Source organism: Schistocerca americana, chromosome 3 (genome assembly GCF_021461395.2).
Source record: "Schistocerca americana isolate TAMUIC-IGC-003095 chromosome 3, iqSchAmer2.1, whole genome shotgun sequence".
Taxonomy (NCBI): domain Eukaryota; kingdom Metazoa; phylum Arthropoda; class Insecta; order Orthoptera; family Acrididae; genus Schistocerca; species Schistocerca americana.
This window is the reverse complement of record NC_060121.1, coordinates 887,577,743-887,593,605: the sequence shown is the minus strand read 5'-3', so window position 1 is coordinate 887,593,605 and position 15,863 is coordinate 887,577,743. Positions and strand designations below refer to the sequence as shown.

At 43.9% G+C, this 15,863-nt stretch overlaps 1 protein-coding gene across 1 annotated transcript in view; it reads right to left on the bottom strand.

Moving 5' to 3' along the window:
- Positions 1 to 15,863, bottom strand: part of LOC124606671 — a 241,138-nt gene that overhangs the window by 52,472 nt on the left and 172,803 nt on the right. The window contains exon 4 of the mRNA XM_047138686.1: positions 9,506 to 9,715. Within this exon, the coding sequence (XP_046994642.1) occupies positions 9,506 to 9,715 (210 nt within the window). The remainder of the gene's footprint in view (positions 1 to 9,505; positions 9,716 to 15,863) is intronic.

Sequence of the window (15,863 nt, the reverse complement as noted above, 5' to 3'; positions counted from 1 at the left end):
CAGTAACGTCCATCAAGTATCTGGGTGTGACTATTCGAAATGATATCAAATGGAATGATCAGATTACACAAGTAACGGGCAAGGCGAACTCTAGATTGCGGTTAATTGGTAGAATCCTGAAGCGATGGAGTCCTTCAGCAAAGGAAATTGCTTACAATACGTTAGTTCGTCCAGTTATAGAGTATTGTTCGTCTGTATGGGACCCTTACCAGTTGGGTCTGATTCAAGAGATTGAGAAGGTTCGAAGAAGAGGAGCAAGATTCGTGACTGGTACATTTAGCTATCGCGAGAGCGTTACAGATTTCATAGAAAGTTTGAAGTGGGATACACTTGCAGATAGGCTACGCGCTAAACGGAAGGGGCTGCTCACTAAATTCCGAAATCCGATCTTCGCCGAGGATGTAGACCATATATTATTACCACCAACTTTCAAATCCCGCAATGACCACCATTCAAAAGTAATGGAAATTAGAGCTCGTATTGAGGCGTTCAGACAGTCGTTTTTCCCTCGTGCGATCCGCGAGTGGAAGATAAGTGGGGAAATACGACTTCGGCGCGAATTGTGCCCTCCACCACACACCGCTTGGTGGCTAGCGGAGTATACATGTAAACGCAGATGTACCAACATACGCTAATTAGAGATGACACTGGACCTCCAAGAGTAGCTGTGTGTTAACTACACTCCTGGAAATTGAAATAAGAACACCGTGAATTCATTGTCCCAGGAAGGGGAAACTTTATTGACACATTCCTGGGGTCAGATACATCACATGATCACACTGACAGAACCACAGGCACATAGACACAGGCAACAGAGCATGCACAATGTCGGCACTAGTACAGTGTATATCCACCTTTCGCAGCAATGCAGGCTGCTATTCTCCCATGGAGGCGATCGTAGAGATGCTGGATGTAGTCCTGTGGAACGGCTTGCCATGCCATTTCCACCTGGCGCCTCAGTTGGACCAGCGTTCGTGCTGGACGTGCAGACCGCGTGAGACGACGCTTCATGCAGTCCCAAACATGCTCAATGGGGGACAGATCCGGAGATCTTGCTGGCCACGGTAGTTGACTTACACCTTCTAGAGCACGTTGGGTGGCACGGGAAACATGCGGACGTGCATTGTCCTGTTGGAACAGCAAGATCCCTTGCCGGTCTAGGAATGGTGGAACGATGGGTTCGATGACGGTTTGGATGTACCGTGCACTATTCAGTGTCCCCTCGACGATCACCAGTGGTGTACGGCCAGTGTAGGAGATCGCTCCCCACACCATGATGCCGGGTGTTGGCCCTGTGTGCCTCGGTCGTATGCAGTCCTGATTGTGGCGCTCACCTGCACGGCGCCAAACACACATACGACCATCATTGGCACCAAGGCAGAAGCGACTCTCATCGCTGAAGACGACACGTCTCCATTCGTCCCTCCATTCACGCCTGTCGCGACACCACTGGAGGCGGGCTGCACGATGTTGGGGCGTGAGCGGAAGACGGCCTAACGGTGTGCGGGACCGTAGCCCAGCTTCATGGAGACGGTTGCGAATGGCACTGCGTAGGATCCTACGGTCTTGGCGTGCATCCGTGCGTCGCTGCGGTCCGGTCCCAGGTCGACGGGCACATGCACCTTCCGCCGACCACTGGCGACAACATCGATGTACTGTGGAGACCTCACGCCCCACGTGTTGAGCAATTCGGCGGTACGTCCACCCGGCCTCCCGCATGCCCACTATACGCCCTCGCTCAAAGTCCGTCAACTGCACATACGGTTCACGTCCACGCTGTCGCGGCATGCTACCAGTGTTAAAGACTGCGACGGAGCTCCGTATGCCACGGCAAACTGGCTGACACTGACGGCGGCGGTGCACAAATGCTGCGCAGCTAGCGCCATTCGACGGCCAACACCGCGGTTCCTGGTGTGTCCGCTGTGCCGTGCGTGTGATCATTGCTTGTACAGACCTCTCGCAGTGTCCGGAGCAAGTATGGTGGGTCTGACACACAGGTGTCAATGTGTTCTTTTTTGCATTTCCAGGAGTGTATAACCACCCGGTATACTTGTAAAGCGGGTGTTCTCCCAAGAGCTGCCAGGCGAATTTCCTCTGATTTTCGGCAGACGTTTGCAGTTTCATTTTCCGCACTGTGTAGCCAGAGTCCCCCTCAAACTATACTACTCATCACGTGTTCCATGCGACGCACAGTGTCGACGAACAGCGTTGGTCTATACCCCATTACAAAACTTTTAAAAGCAGGACTCTATGTGCCCATTCGATAGAGCGGTTCCAAATTACTCTAGTGCGATATTTGTTTTATCGATGTGTGTTAGTAGGGACAGTAGAACACGAAGAATAACCAGTACTCCAGTAGTGACTGAGTAGCGCTGCTGCATGGGGGTAGCTGTCACTGTTGGCATAATGGTTACTCTTCGTGTTCTACTGTCCCTGCTAACACATATCGATAAAACAAATATCGCGCTAGACTAATTTGGGACAGCCCTGTAGGATGGGAACGTAAAGTTCCGCATTAAAAATTAATTTCCTTGTAACGATATATATAAGAAATTTACTTTCCGTCGACACTGGTCGTCGCAAGGAAGACGTGTTGAGCTGTAACTGTTTGTGCTGACTCCGGCTACACACTGCTAAGAACGAAACTGCAAATACCTGCCGAAACGCCAGAGGAAATGCACCTGGAGACTCTTAGGGGGGACACTCCGTATACTGTAAACAGTAATGGACTTGTAACATTATGCTGTGGTATTCTCGAAATTACCAACACAGTTGTCAATTTCGTCCCATTAAAAATGACGTGTTGCAATCTATCTGCTAAGGAATACTCAATCCAGTCACAAATCTAGTCCAGTAAACACATGAGTAACCTCGTATTTTGCCTACTGGTGCATCACAGCTGTACTTGAAACGAGTCAACAGCTCGGCTTGATATGCAGCTCAGCCCTATAACTACATCTTCCTTTCTTTTTTTTTTAGTAGGATGCTGTTTCGAGAGCAGTTACTTAGCAGAAAGCATGAGGCATCATTTCATGATGCAGTTATTATGTAGACATATATTTCTTGATTTCCGAAAACCATTTGACTCTGCACTTACATTTACTGTCAAAAGTACAATCATACGGGCTGTCAAGCGAAATTTGTGACTGGATTGAAAACTTTTTGGTAGGGAGTATGCAGCATGTTATCTTGGGTGGAGAGTCATCGTCACATGTAGAAGCAATATGGGATATTCCCCAGGGAAGTGCGTTGGCACCCTTGCTGTTCATGTTGTATATTGATGACCTTGCAGGCAATATTAATAGTAACATTAGGCTTTTTACAGATGCTGCAGGTATCTATAATTAAAAAGATGCATAAATATTCAGTCATATATTGATAAGATTTCAAAGTTGTGCAGAGATTGACAACTTGCTCTAAATGTTCAGAAATCTAAAATTGTGCACTTCACAAAGCGAAAGAAACGTAGTATCCGATGACTACAATATCAATGAGTCACTGTTGGAATCGGCCAACTTATACAAATACCTGGGTGAAACACTTCATAGGGATATGAGATGGAACGACCACATAGAGCAAATTGTGGGTAAAGCAGGTGGTAGACTTCGTTTTATTACTGGGGAAGTGCAATCATTCTACAAAGGAGATTGCTTAGAAACCACTTGTGCGATCCATTCTACAATATTGCTCAAGTGTGTGGGACCCACACAGGGGATACTAAACGTATACAGAGAAGGGCTGCGCGAATGGTCACAGGCTTGTTTGATCCGTGGGAAACTGTTACAGAGATGCTGAAGAAACTGAACTGGCAGACTTTTGAACCTAGAGACAAATTATCCCAAGAACGTCTACTAATAAAGTTTCAAGAACCAGGTTTAAGCTGTGGCCGAGCGGTTCTAGGCGCTTCAGTCTGGAACCGCGCTGCTGCTGCGGTCGCAGGTTCGAATCCTGCGTCGGGTATGGATGTGTGTGATGCGCTTAGGTTGGTTAGGTTTCAGCAGTTCTAAGTCTATGGGACTAATGACCTCATAAGTTACGTCCCATAGTGCTCAGAGCCATTTGAACCTTTTGAACCGGGTTTAAGTGATGATTCTACGAATACTCTACAGCCCCCTACGTATCGCTAACATAGGGATCCCGAGCACATGCTTAGAATAATTGCAGTATGCTCAGAGGCATTGGAAGAATCGTTCTTGTCTTGCTCCATACGTGAATGGAACGGAAAGACACCCTCATAACTGGTACAACGGGACGTACCCTCTGCTATGCAATTCACAGTCGTTTGCAATGTGTAGATGTACTCGTAGATGTAGATGTAATGACAGACCCTCTCAAGAGGATATATGGAGAGCATTATAATGGTCGTTCAGGAAACGAAAATGGTCTGCACACTCATCAAACTTGACACTTCTGTATTTATATCTGTGGCGAAAAGTAAGAGAAGAGGTCTGTTAGGAGATACCGACGATCTCCGAAGGACTGAATTTCCTTATGACCCGGGTCTGTGCTGCCGTTAACTCCAGATGAAATTCAACGTGCATCATTTTTGCTACAGATAATAAACACACGATCCGTACAAGAGTTACGTGCTTTACTTACATTTGGCACATTAGGGCAAACGTACGTGGAACCTCTTCTCCTGGCAGCCGGGCAGAGGTTTCCGGCGCTGTTATCTTGACACTATTTTATCAAGTCCCACACATATGTTGATGAAGTTTTCTTAGAAGCTTCTTTCAAATACCACAGAAAAAAATATATAGTTCCATTAAAGAAACAACAACAACCAAAGTCGATGTCATAAAAAGTTACTGTGAACGTCAGGAAATTTGTCATATTCCCAGCTCAAATTTCGTAAAAACCCGACATCGATATATTTATGTATGGGGTGGTGCGTCTTTGTTACCACACACTGTATAACGGTAAGAAAGAGTTTTAGAAACCACATTTTAAACTTTAAGATATTTACAGGTCAGATGTGATCTCTCATCATTATTTATTATTTATTAACTGTAGACTGAAACGGAGAAACTGCATAAAGATAGGAAATAAAGATGTCATTATCCACAGTTGGGCTGAAATGGGGGAAAGGAGTACAGCAGAACACGTACAGGTAGCTTTGACAGATGAAAGAGTGAAGGCAGTAGAGGATCACATTGGTAAAAACAAAGACCTAATATAAATCCTCAGGATATCATATAAAATACTGAAATTAATTGATGAAAGACGAAAATATAAAAATGCAGCAAATGAAACACGCAAAAAGTAACGCAGACGTCTAAAAAATAAATGTGATAGAAAATGCAAAATAGCTAAGGAAAAAAGGTTACATGGCAAATGAAAAGCTGCAGAAACATGAGTAACTAGAAGAAAGATAAATGGCGCCTATGTTGTTGTTCCTGTCTTCAGTGCAAAGGCTGGTTTTGCAGCTCTCCATGCTACTCTATCCTCTGCGGTCCTCTTCATCTCCGAGTAACTACTGCAACCTACATCCACCTGAATCTCCTTATTGTACTAATCTCTTGGTCTCCATCTTCTGTTTTTAGCTCCGGACTTCCCTCCACACTAAACTGGTGATTTCATGATGTCTCAGAATGTGTCCTATCAACAGAGCCCTTCTTGTAGTCAAGTCGTACCACAAATTTGTTTTCTCCCCAAATTCTGTTCAGTACTTCCTCATTAGTTACGTGATATACCCATCTAATCTTCAGCATTTTCTGTAGCACCACCATGGCGCCTGTAGGTAAATTACGAGGCTTTTGGAGAACATAGATGCAGCTGTATGAATATCAAGAGCTCAGGTGGCAAGCCAGTACTAAGAAAAGAAGAGGAAGGTGTAACGAAGATATAGAGGGTGTATATAAGGGAAACAAACTTTAGGACAGTCTTATATAAAGAGAAGAGAGAGTAGGCGAAGAAGAGATGGGAGAGATAATACTGCGAGAAGAATTTGACAGAGCAGTGAAAAACCTAACTCGAAACAAGGTGCCTGGCGTACATCCGAAGTGGGCGACATTCTCTCGGAATTATTGAGATCCTCGTGGAAATCAGTCACGACGGAACTGTTACACCTGGTATGCTGCAAAATGCATGAGACAGGCGAAATACCCTCCGACTTCAAGACGAATGTACGAATTCGAATTTCAAAGAAGTGAGGTACCTACAGGCATGAATACTACTGAGCCATCGGTTTCGTAAGTGGTGGTTACAAAATACTGACAATAATAATTCACAGAAGAATAGAAAATTTGGTAAAGTTCAGCAACATGCGTGGCAATACTAACACCACGACTTATTTTAGACTACGTGCTGAAGGAAGGCAACCCTATGTTTACAGTATTTGTAAATTTAGGAAAAAACTTTTGACACTGTTGAGTGGAATAAGATCTTAGAAATTCTGAAGGTAGTAAAAGGTTATTTGAAACTTGTACAGAAACCAGACTGCAGTTATAAGAGTAAAAGGACACGAAACGAAAGCAGTAGTTGAGAAGGAAGTGAGACAAGATTGTAGCATATTCTCACTGTTATTCAGTCTGTACATTAAGCAAGCGATAACGGAAACAAAAGAAAATTTTGAAGTAAGAATTAAAGTTCAGGAATAAGAAATAAAAGTATTGATGTTTACCGCTGACATTGTAGTTCTGTCAGAAACAGCAAAGAACTAGGAAAGGCAGTTGAACGGAATGGGCAGTGTCTTGAAAAGAGTATATAAGATGAACATCAACAAACGCAAAACAAGAATAATGAAATGTATTCGAATTAAATCAGGTGATGCTGAGGGAATTAAATTAGGGAATGAGACCCTGAAAGTAGTAGATGAATTTTGCTATCTGGGCAGCAAAATAGCTGATGGTGGCTGAAGTAGAGAGGATATACAGTGGAGAGAGGCTATAGCAAGAAAAGCACTTGCGAAGTAGAAGAATTTGTTAACAGCTTAAGCCACTTTACGTTAAGTGTTGGAAAGTCTTTTCTAAAGGTATTTATCTGGAGTTTAGCCTTCCGTGGAAGTGAAACAAGGAGGATACTCTTTCAGACAAGAAGAGAATATAGATAGATCGATATTCAGCGATCACAGGCCCTGCAGACCACGCGCTGCTTCGACAAACTGCCTCCATTCCTTCCTGTTTTGTGCCCGGTTCTTCCAGGTGTCTTCAATTCCCAGGGCTGCTAGGTCCTTCGCCAGGTCGTCCATCCAGCGCTACCTTGGTAGTCCAATGGGGCGTTTGGTGTTTGGTTTCCCCGCTAGTGCCATCTTCGCCTGTCTTCCATCTGGCATAATGGCTACATGGCCCACCCATTGTATTCTTTTGCTCTTTATCTTCTGTAGGATAGTTGGTTGTCGCATCAGAAGGTAGATTTCCTCGTTTTTCCTCCCCCTCCATTCTCCGTTATCTAAAACTGGCCCCCTTATCTTCCTCATTACTCTTCTTTCAAATATTAATAATTTTTCCCTTTCTCGCTTAGTCATGCACCGTGTTTCTGAACCGTACATTACTGCTGGGCATATCATTGTGTTGTAGATTTTCATCTTAGTGTTCACTCCGATCGATTTGGAGCCAAGCGTCTCTCTGAGGGAATGCATGCGTTTCGTTCCCACTTCTATTCTTTCCTTGATGTCCATTTTTATGTTGTTGTCCGTAGTAAACCAAGATCCCAAGTATTTGAACTGGTCTACTCTCTTGAACTTCTTGCCATCTATCTCAAGAAATTCTACCTGATCTTGTCTTCTTCCTAATTGCATGAACTCTGTTTTGTCTCGATTCACTTTGACTCCTACCTTCTGTGCATTATTGTCCATTTTCTGGTACATTTCTTTCAACTCGTGCTTTGATTCACTTAATAGCACTATGTCATCTGCATATACGAGACAATTGAAGTTACCGTCCATCTCTACTCCAGTCCACTCCTGTTGCCTACACTCTTTTATTATTTTCTCTGAGGTGACATTCAACAGAACACGTGAGAGAACATCCCCTTGTCTGAGGCTGTCTCAATCTCGAATGTTTCTGATGTGGCTCCTCAGAAACGTACTGCTGCCTTTGACCCTGCCATACAAGCTTGCACCATTCTCACTAGCTTCTCATGGATTCTGAAGTCCCGCATTGCATTGTATAGGCTATTCCTATGGATGCTGTCGTATGTACGTTGAAGATTGACGAACACGCTGTAGATATCTTTATCATATTCCCAATGTTTTTCAAACAATTGTCTTAGTGTGAAAATGTGATCTATTGTCGAAGGGTTTGGTCGAAAGCCAGCTTGGTACTCCTGTATGTTGTTCTCTATGAATGGTTGCAATTTTCTGAGGATAATGATGGATAGCACCTTATACGTTCCATTCAACAAGCTGATTCCTCTGTAGTTACGGCATTCTATTTTGCTTCCCTTCTTGTATATTGGGCGTATTATAGCCAATTTCCATTCTTCTGGCAGTGTCTCCTTCTCCCATATCAACTGGATCAGTTTATATATCTCTGAGTGTAAGCTCTCACCTCCCTCGTTGATTAATTCTGATGTTATTCCGTCCTCCCCTGGGGCTTTGTTGTTTCTGAGTCCTTTGATTACGATTTTCACGTCTTCTTCACTAACTTCCCATTCTTCTTCATCTTTCCTTTCCTCAGTAGTGTTTGCAGGTAATATCCCATCTTGGTCTGGGCGATTCAACAGTTTTGAGAAGTATCCTTTCCATCTTTCCACAATTCCTTCCTTGTCATTATCAAGTTGCCGTTCTTATCTCTAATGAAAAAAGTTGGGCCCTGACATCCACGTTTCTGATTTTTTATGTACTGGAAGAATTGCCTTGAGTTCTTGGTTTGGCTCTGTGCCTCAACTTGTTCTAGCAAACTGGTTAGATATATTCTCTTCTCTGTTCTTAGGATTCGCTTTGTCTTCCTTCTGATGTTGATAAAATGTTCCCTTTTCTGCTCATTCTCCCTGTCAGATAGCCACTTCTCTCTCATCTCCCTTCTCTTTTCTGTAGCCGAAGAGAATATAAACTTTTGAAATAATTTGCTATAGTAGAATCGCGTAGGGGAAAAAAGGAATTATTGCATAAGTTGACTAAAAGAATAGAATCGTTGGTAGGATTCTTGCTGAAGTAACAAGGTATTATCAATTTTTAATGGAAGGAGGGGTGGGGACTAAAAAGTGTAGAGGTGGACAAATGCTTGACTGTAGAAGGCAAGTTGAAATAGAAGGGGCTTCATTCATTATGCAAAGATGAAGAGGTTTGGAAAGTATAGACTATTATGGAGAACTGCGATCAAACCAGTCTTCGGACTGAAGACCACAACAATAAATAACCGTTTGACATAGATAGCAGCATAAGGAGTTTTTAGAAAGTCATATCGCAGCGAGAGCGTCCTTTGTATGGAGTCGGACTGTTGTTGTGGCGTGCTAGGGTTCAGTGGTGGATATGTTGGTTTAGTGTCCTGTGAAGCTTCTGACAATAGCCTCCAATTATAAAATTCCGACCTTGGCAGCTCAGTCCAGATCGTCAGCTACTTACCTTCTTCGAGGCGCGTCGATCTCGCTTCGCGTCCGCTGTCGCTGGCGTCGACGTCGTCATCGTAGTCGCCGCTGCCGCCAGCAGGGGAGGAGAAGAGTCCCGGGACCTGCAGCTTCACCTCCACCTGGCCAGTCGCCGGGTTGCGCCGTACCAGCACCCAGTTGAAGACGCGCACCGACCAGTTCTTGCCCCCCTGCACGTCTATGTCACCTGCGCGAGGAGGATGCAAGCGTGTACACTAGAGGCACCGGCTGTCTTATTTTGGGAAGCTGGTGGTTCCTACGTGAATAGGTCAGTAGCTTGAAAGCAGCGCTATTACTAAGTTACACTTCACCCTAAGAGAAATGGAGTTTCTACACTGAAGCGCCAAAGTAACTCGGATAGGCATGCATATCCAAATACAGAGATATGTAAACAGGTAGAATACGGAACTGAGGTCGCGAACGCCTATATAAAACAACAAGTGTCTGGTGCAGTTGTTACATCGGTTACTGTTGATTCAATGGCAGGCTATCAAGATCTAACTGAGTTTGAACGTGGTATTATAGTCGGTGCACGAGCGATGGGACACAGCATCTCCAAGGTTGCGATGAAGTGGGGTTTTCCCATACGACCACGAGTGCACCGTGAATATCAAGAGTCTGGTAAAAGATCAAATCTCCGGTATTGCTGCGGCTGGAAAAAGATCCTGCAAGAACGGGACCAACGACTACTGAATAGAATCGTTCAACATGACAGAAGTGCAACCATTCCGCAAATTACCGCAAATTTCAATACTGGAGCTGAAGAATACTCAGTATTGTAGAACACTCAGTATTATGTCGTTTATTGAAACCGCAATACACTTCTTGAACAATCACTATATACACAAAAACAAATAACTTGTAGACAACCATTCATCAAGAGCGTTGGTGAGGTCTGTCAGAGCTGGTCCTAGCTCGGTGATGAACTGGCTGTACTGCTGCTGCACTGGCCTTATAAAGCCGGCGGAGGCCGGCGGAGTACTCCAACTTTCCCTGTATCTGTGAGGCGACCTCTGTAGAAAAAGGTTCGCATTAGTCTCTAGCAAGTTCTGTTTGTTTTGAAGAATTGTTTTCCTCTTGGTTCCGCCTGCAAGTGCTTGTGTATGTTATATTGTACACAGGGGTGTCTTGAGTGTAGTCTGCCTGGCAGGGGCCGTCTGTGGCAGACGTAACAGGGGCACAAAAATGTGTCAGCGTGCGAACCATTCAACGAAACATCATCGATACGGGCTTTCAGATGGTTCAAATGACTCTAAGCACTATGGGACTTAACATCTGAGGTCATTAGTCCCCTAGACTTAGAACCACTTAAACGTAACTAACCTAAAGACATCACACACATCCATGCCCGAGGCACGAGTCGAACCTGCGGCCGTATCAGCAGTGCGGCTCTGGACTGAAGCGCCCAGATCCGCTGGGCCACAGCGGTCGACTGGGCTTTCAGAGTCGAAGGCTCACTCGTGTAACCTTGATGTACGACACAAAGCTTTATGCGTCGCCTGGGCCTGTCAGCAGGCCTGGATTGCCTCACTCTTTCGGACGCTCCAGGTTGCAGCCAGTTGGCAGCACAGACATTGGACTGTTGTTGACCGGAAACATGTTGCCTGGTCGAACGAGTCTCGTTTCAAATTGTATCAAACTGATGCACTTGCACGGGTATGGAGACAACTTCATTAATCCATGGACCCTGTATGTCAGCAGGCTTCTGTTCAAGCTGGTGGAGGCTTTGTAATTATCTGGGGCGTGTGAAGTTGGAGCTATATGGGACCCCTGATGCATCTAGATATGACTCTGACAGGTGACACATACGTAAGCATCATGTCTGATCATCTGCATCTATTCATTTCCGTTGTGCATTCCAATGGACATGGGCAATTTCCATCAGGACAATGCGACCCTCCCCCCCTCCCCCCTCGTCCAGAATTGGTACAGCGTGGCTTCAGGAACATTCTTATGCGTTTAAATACTTCCACTGGCCACCAAACTCCCTAAACATGAACATTATTGAGAACATCTGGAATGGCTTGCAATGCCCCGTTCAGAAGAGATCTCTACCCCATCGTAATCTTACGGATTTATGGACAGTCCCGCAGGATTCAGTGTGTCAGTTCCCTGCAGCACTACTTCCGACATTAGTCAAGTCCATGCCACGTCGTGTTGCAGCAATTCTGCGAGCTCGCGGGTGCCCTACACGATATTAGGCAGTTGTCCAGTTTCTTTGGCTCTTCAATGTACATTATATATTACATAGTATTTGTTTCTTCTAAGTTACAAGAGATCGTCAAAGTGAGTCGCAATGCAAGCATTCACAAGTCGTATCGTGCATTGCCTCATTCTTTTGGACGCTCTAGGTTGCAGCCAGTTAGCAGCACAGACAACAATAAAGACACACAGTTCTAGTACTTTAGAAAATAAACAATTTTTTTCAGCCTTCAGTTGCAAGGTAATTATTTACTCGTTTACCTAGGTTTCGATTCCATTAATGGAATCTTCTTCAGAACAAAAATTAAATTATTTTAAGAGCCAAACACTGGCCATGTCACAGATTAAAAATTAATACAATAAAGACGCATAATCATAAGATTATGTCTGTCAAGATTAAAACCATTAAGGCGAACGTAGACGGAGCTACGCTGGCCAGAAATAAGGACCACATGTGCTCCGTCTACGTTCGCCTTAATGGTTTTAATCTTGACAGACATAATCTTATGATTATGCGTCTTTATTGTTTTAATTTTTAATCTGTGACATGGCCAGTGTTTGGCTCTTAAAATAATTTAATTTTTGTTCTGAAGAAGATTCCATTAATGGAATCGAAACCTAGGTAAACGAGTAAAAAATTACCTTGCAACTGAAGGCTGAAAAAAATTGTTTATTTTCTATACATATACGGTTGCTGACGCGCTGCTTGATGTTAAAAATTTCTAGTACTTTCACATCAGAACTGGTTCAGCACACACAACACTGTTCGCATCCCTCACATGTAAAATTCGAGGGGGTGTACGTCCAGTCACCGAGGGGCCATGAACAAGGAACTCTTCCTGGGGAAGATGTTGATGAGGGGTTGATGAAGGATGTTCCGAAGTGGGCTTGTGGTCTATCGTGCATCATCAATGTTACCTGTGAATTCCTAAAGGTACATTCTCCACCAAAGGAGGCAGAGTGTTCAGGAGGAATACCATATACACCTGCCCTTTATGCCTGCGTGTCAGTGTGACCACTGATCATGTGCTAATGTGCTACAGCACACTGTAAATATAGCACTAAAATTATGCCATTTATCTCCGAATGCGAGCTCGAAACGGCACTGTAATTACGCTATTTTTCTTTGAATGCATGCTGGTATGCAAACAAAATGGACGAAAGCATGTTTTCTAGCGCTCTCTGCACTATAACTGGAAACTGCTGTGTCGAGAGTTGAAATGATTTTAGCCACACTATGGTCCACAATCTGTATATTGAGCAAGCAGTAAAGGAAACAAAAGAAAAATTTGGAGTAGGTATTAAAGTCCATGGAGAAGAAATAAAAACTTTGAGGTTCACCGATGACATTGCAATTCTGCCAGAGACAGCAAAGGACTTGGAAGAGCAGTTGAACGCAATGGCAGTTGAACGCAATTGACAGTGTCTTGAAAGGAGTATATAAGATGAACATCAACAAAAGCAAAACGAGGATAATGGAATGTAGTCGACTTAACTCCGGTGATGCTGAGGGAATTAGATTAGGAAATGAGACACTTATAGTAGTAAAGGAGTTGTGCTATTTGGGGAGCAAAATAACTGATGATGGTCGAAGTAGAGAGGATATAAAATGTAGACTGGCAATGGCAAGGAAAGCATTTCTGAGGAAGAGAAATTTGTTAATATCGAGTATGGATTTAAGAGTCAGGAAGTCGTTTCTGAAAGTATTTATATGGAGTGTAGCCATGTATGGAAGTGAAACATGGACGATAAATATTTTGGACAAGAAGAGAATAGACGCTTTCAAAATGTGGTGCTACAGAAGAATGCTGAACATTAGATGGGTAGATCACATAACTAATGAGGAAGTGTTGAATAGGATTGGGGAGAAGAGAAGTTTGTGGCACAACTTGACTAGAAGAAGGGATCGGTTGGTAGGACATGTTCTGAGGCATCAGGGGATCACCAGTTTAGTACTGGAGGGCAGCGTGGAGGGTAAAAATCGTAGAGGGAGACCAAGAGATGAATACACTAAGCAGATTCAGAAGGATGTTGGCTGCAGTACATACTTGAAGATGAAGCAGCTTGCACAGAATAGAGTAGCATGGAGAGCTGCATCAAACCAGTCTCAGGACTGAAGACCACAGCAACAACAACAACATGGTCCACTCAAGGAAGAGTAGCTGCCTGTGTGCAACTGTGCATGCATTGAAGTGACAGCATTTCTGCAGGCAGTAACTGTGCTATAATCCTCGCAGCAGCACAGAAATAACTTGAGGTCTAGCAATATCCCAACCATACCGTCCGAGCTCCTACCAAGCGAACAATGGAAAGTCAGAACTGAAAGGCCAATCGGAAAGCGCCGTATCCGACCCATGTGCATATTTATATTACGAATGCCGTTTTTGGCGCATTGAAGACTTATCGCAAACACGTCTTCTTTGGAACCATTTCCTAGGATAAATGTCGGTTAATGATGCGTCATCAGTAGAAACCTTCAGGATCTCCAAACATAAATAATAATATTTTCAGATGTTGTGTGTTTTCGGAACAGCCATGTCGTTAGAGATGTCGAGTTACGGGATTGAAGTAAGTATTTGAATCTTTTTGTACGCAAATATTTTTTTCCTTCTTCACGTTTGTATTAGATTCCATGATCAAGAATGACTTTCGTATTTTTCCTTGTCACAAATATTTCATCGTTCTATCGAAATCGTGAATTCCGAGTGTGGTTAAGCATGAGAACTGAGAAGAATCTGCTAACCAACGTTGATCATTTCAACTCCAAAGTTATAAATAAATTATGCTGTAGAAAACCGCTACATATTGACCCTTTTTCATCGTTGGGTGAGACTTACTTAATATATTTTTTGTGAATTTTTTTCTGTTGATTTTTGCAATGCTGTAGCACATTAGCAACGAGCCGCCACTGCATTGTGACAAAAAAAAAAAAAAGAAACAAATGGTCCAGTCCAAGTAGGTGGTCACCAACGATTCCCATCAAACGCTGTTGCCGCAACGTTGCTGATACGACGATTCAACCATTTTCTGTACTTCATAAATAACGATTATGTAAGTTTATGACGACGCCATTACCAAAAATCGTTCCACCAGTGAAAATTATTGACGACACAAATCCCATATTGCAGGTGTTCTGTGCAAGAAACTCCGCTGCCAGTAATCGCTGTAAACGTTGTAGGCCATAGAAATAGCATCAATCTCCATGCAGAACACACGACACTTATTTTTCGGCTTACTCTGTACTAGAGAGCCATGTGCTTTGAGTTTATGATGACATTGGTGTCAGTGCAGTGTAGAAACGGGAGTGGATAACGGATCACTGTGCTTTGGCTTGGTTGAAACCACATCATCTGTAAATTTTGTAGATTTCTGTAAGAGCTTATAGGACCAAACTGCTTAGGTCATCGGTCCCTAAGCTTACACACTATTTAATCTAACTTAAACTAACTTACGCTATAGCCAAGACACACACACACACCCGCAGACCTCGCAGACTTCGAACGAGGTCATGTGATTGGGTGTCACTGGTGTCATACGTCAGTACGCGAGATTTCCACACTCCTAAACATCTCTAGATCCACTGTTTCAGATGTGATAGTGAAGTGGAAGCGTGAAGGGACACGTACAGCACAAAAGCGTACAAGTCGACCTCGTCCGTTGACTGACAGAGACCGCCGACAGTTGGAGAGGGTCGTAATGTGTAATAGGCAGACATCTATCCAGTCCATCACACAGGAATTCCAAACTGCACCAGGATTTACTGCAAATACTTTAGGCGGGAGGTGAAAAAACTAGGATTTCATGATATAGCGGATGCTCACAAGCCACACATCACGCCGGTAAATGCCAAACGACGCCTTCCTTGGTGTAAGGAGCGTAAATATTGGACGATTGAAGAGTGGAAAAACATTGTGTTGAGTGACGAATCATGGTACACAATGTAGCGATCCGATAGCAGGGTGTGTGTATGGCGAATGCCCGGTGAACGTCATTGCCAGCGTGTATGTGTAATGCCAACAGCAAAATTCTGAGGCGGTGGTGTTATAGTGTGGTCGTGTTTTTTATGGAGGGGGCTTGCAATCTTGTAGTTTTGCGTGGCACTATCACAGTACAGGTCTACATTGACGTTTTAA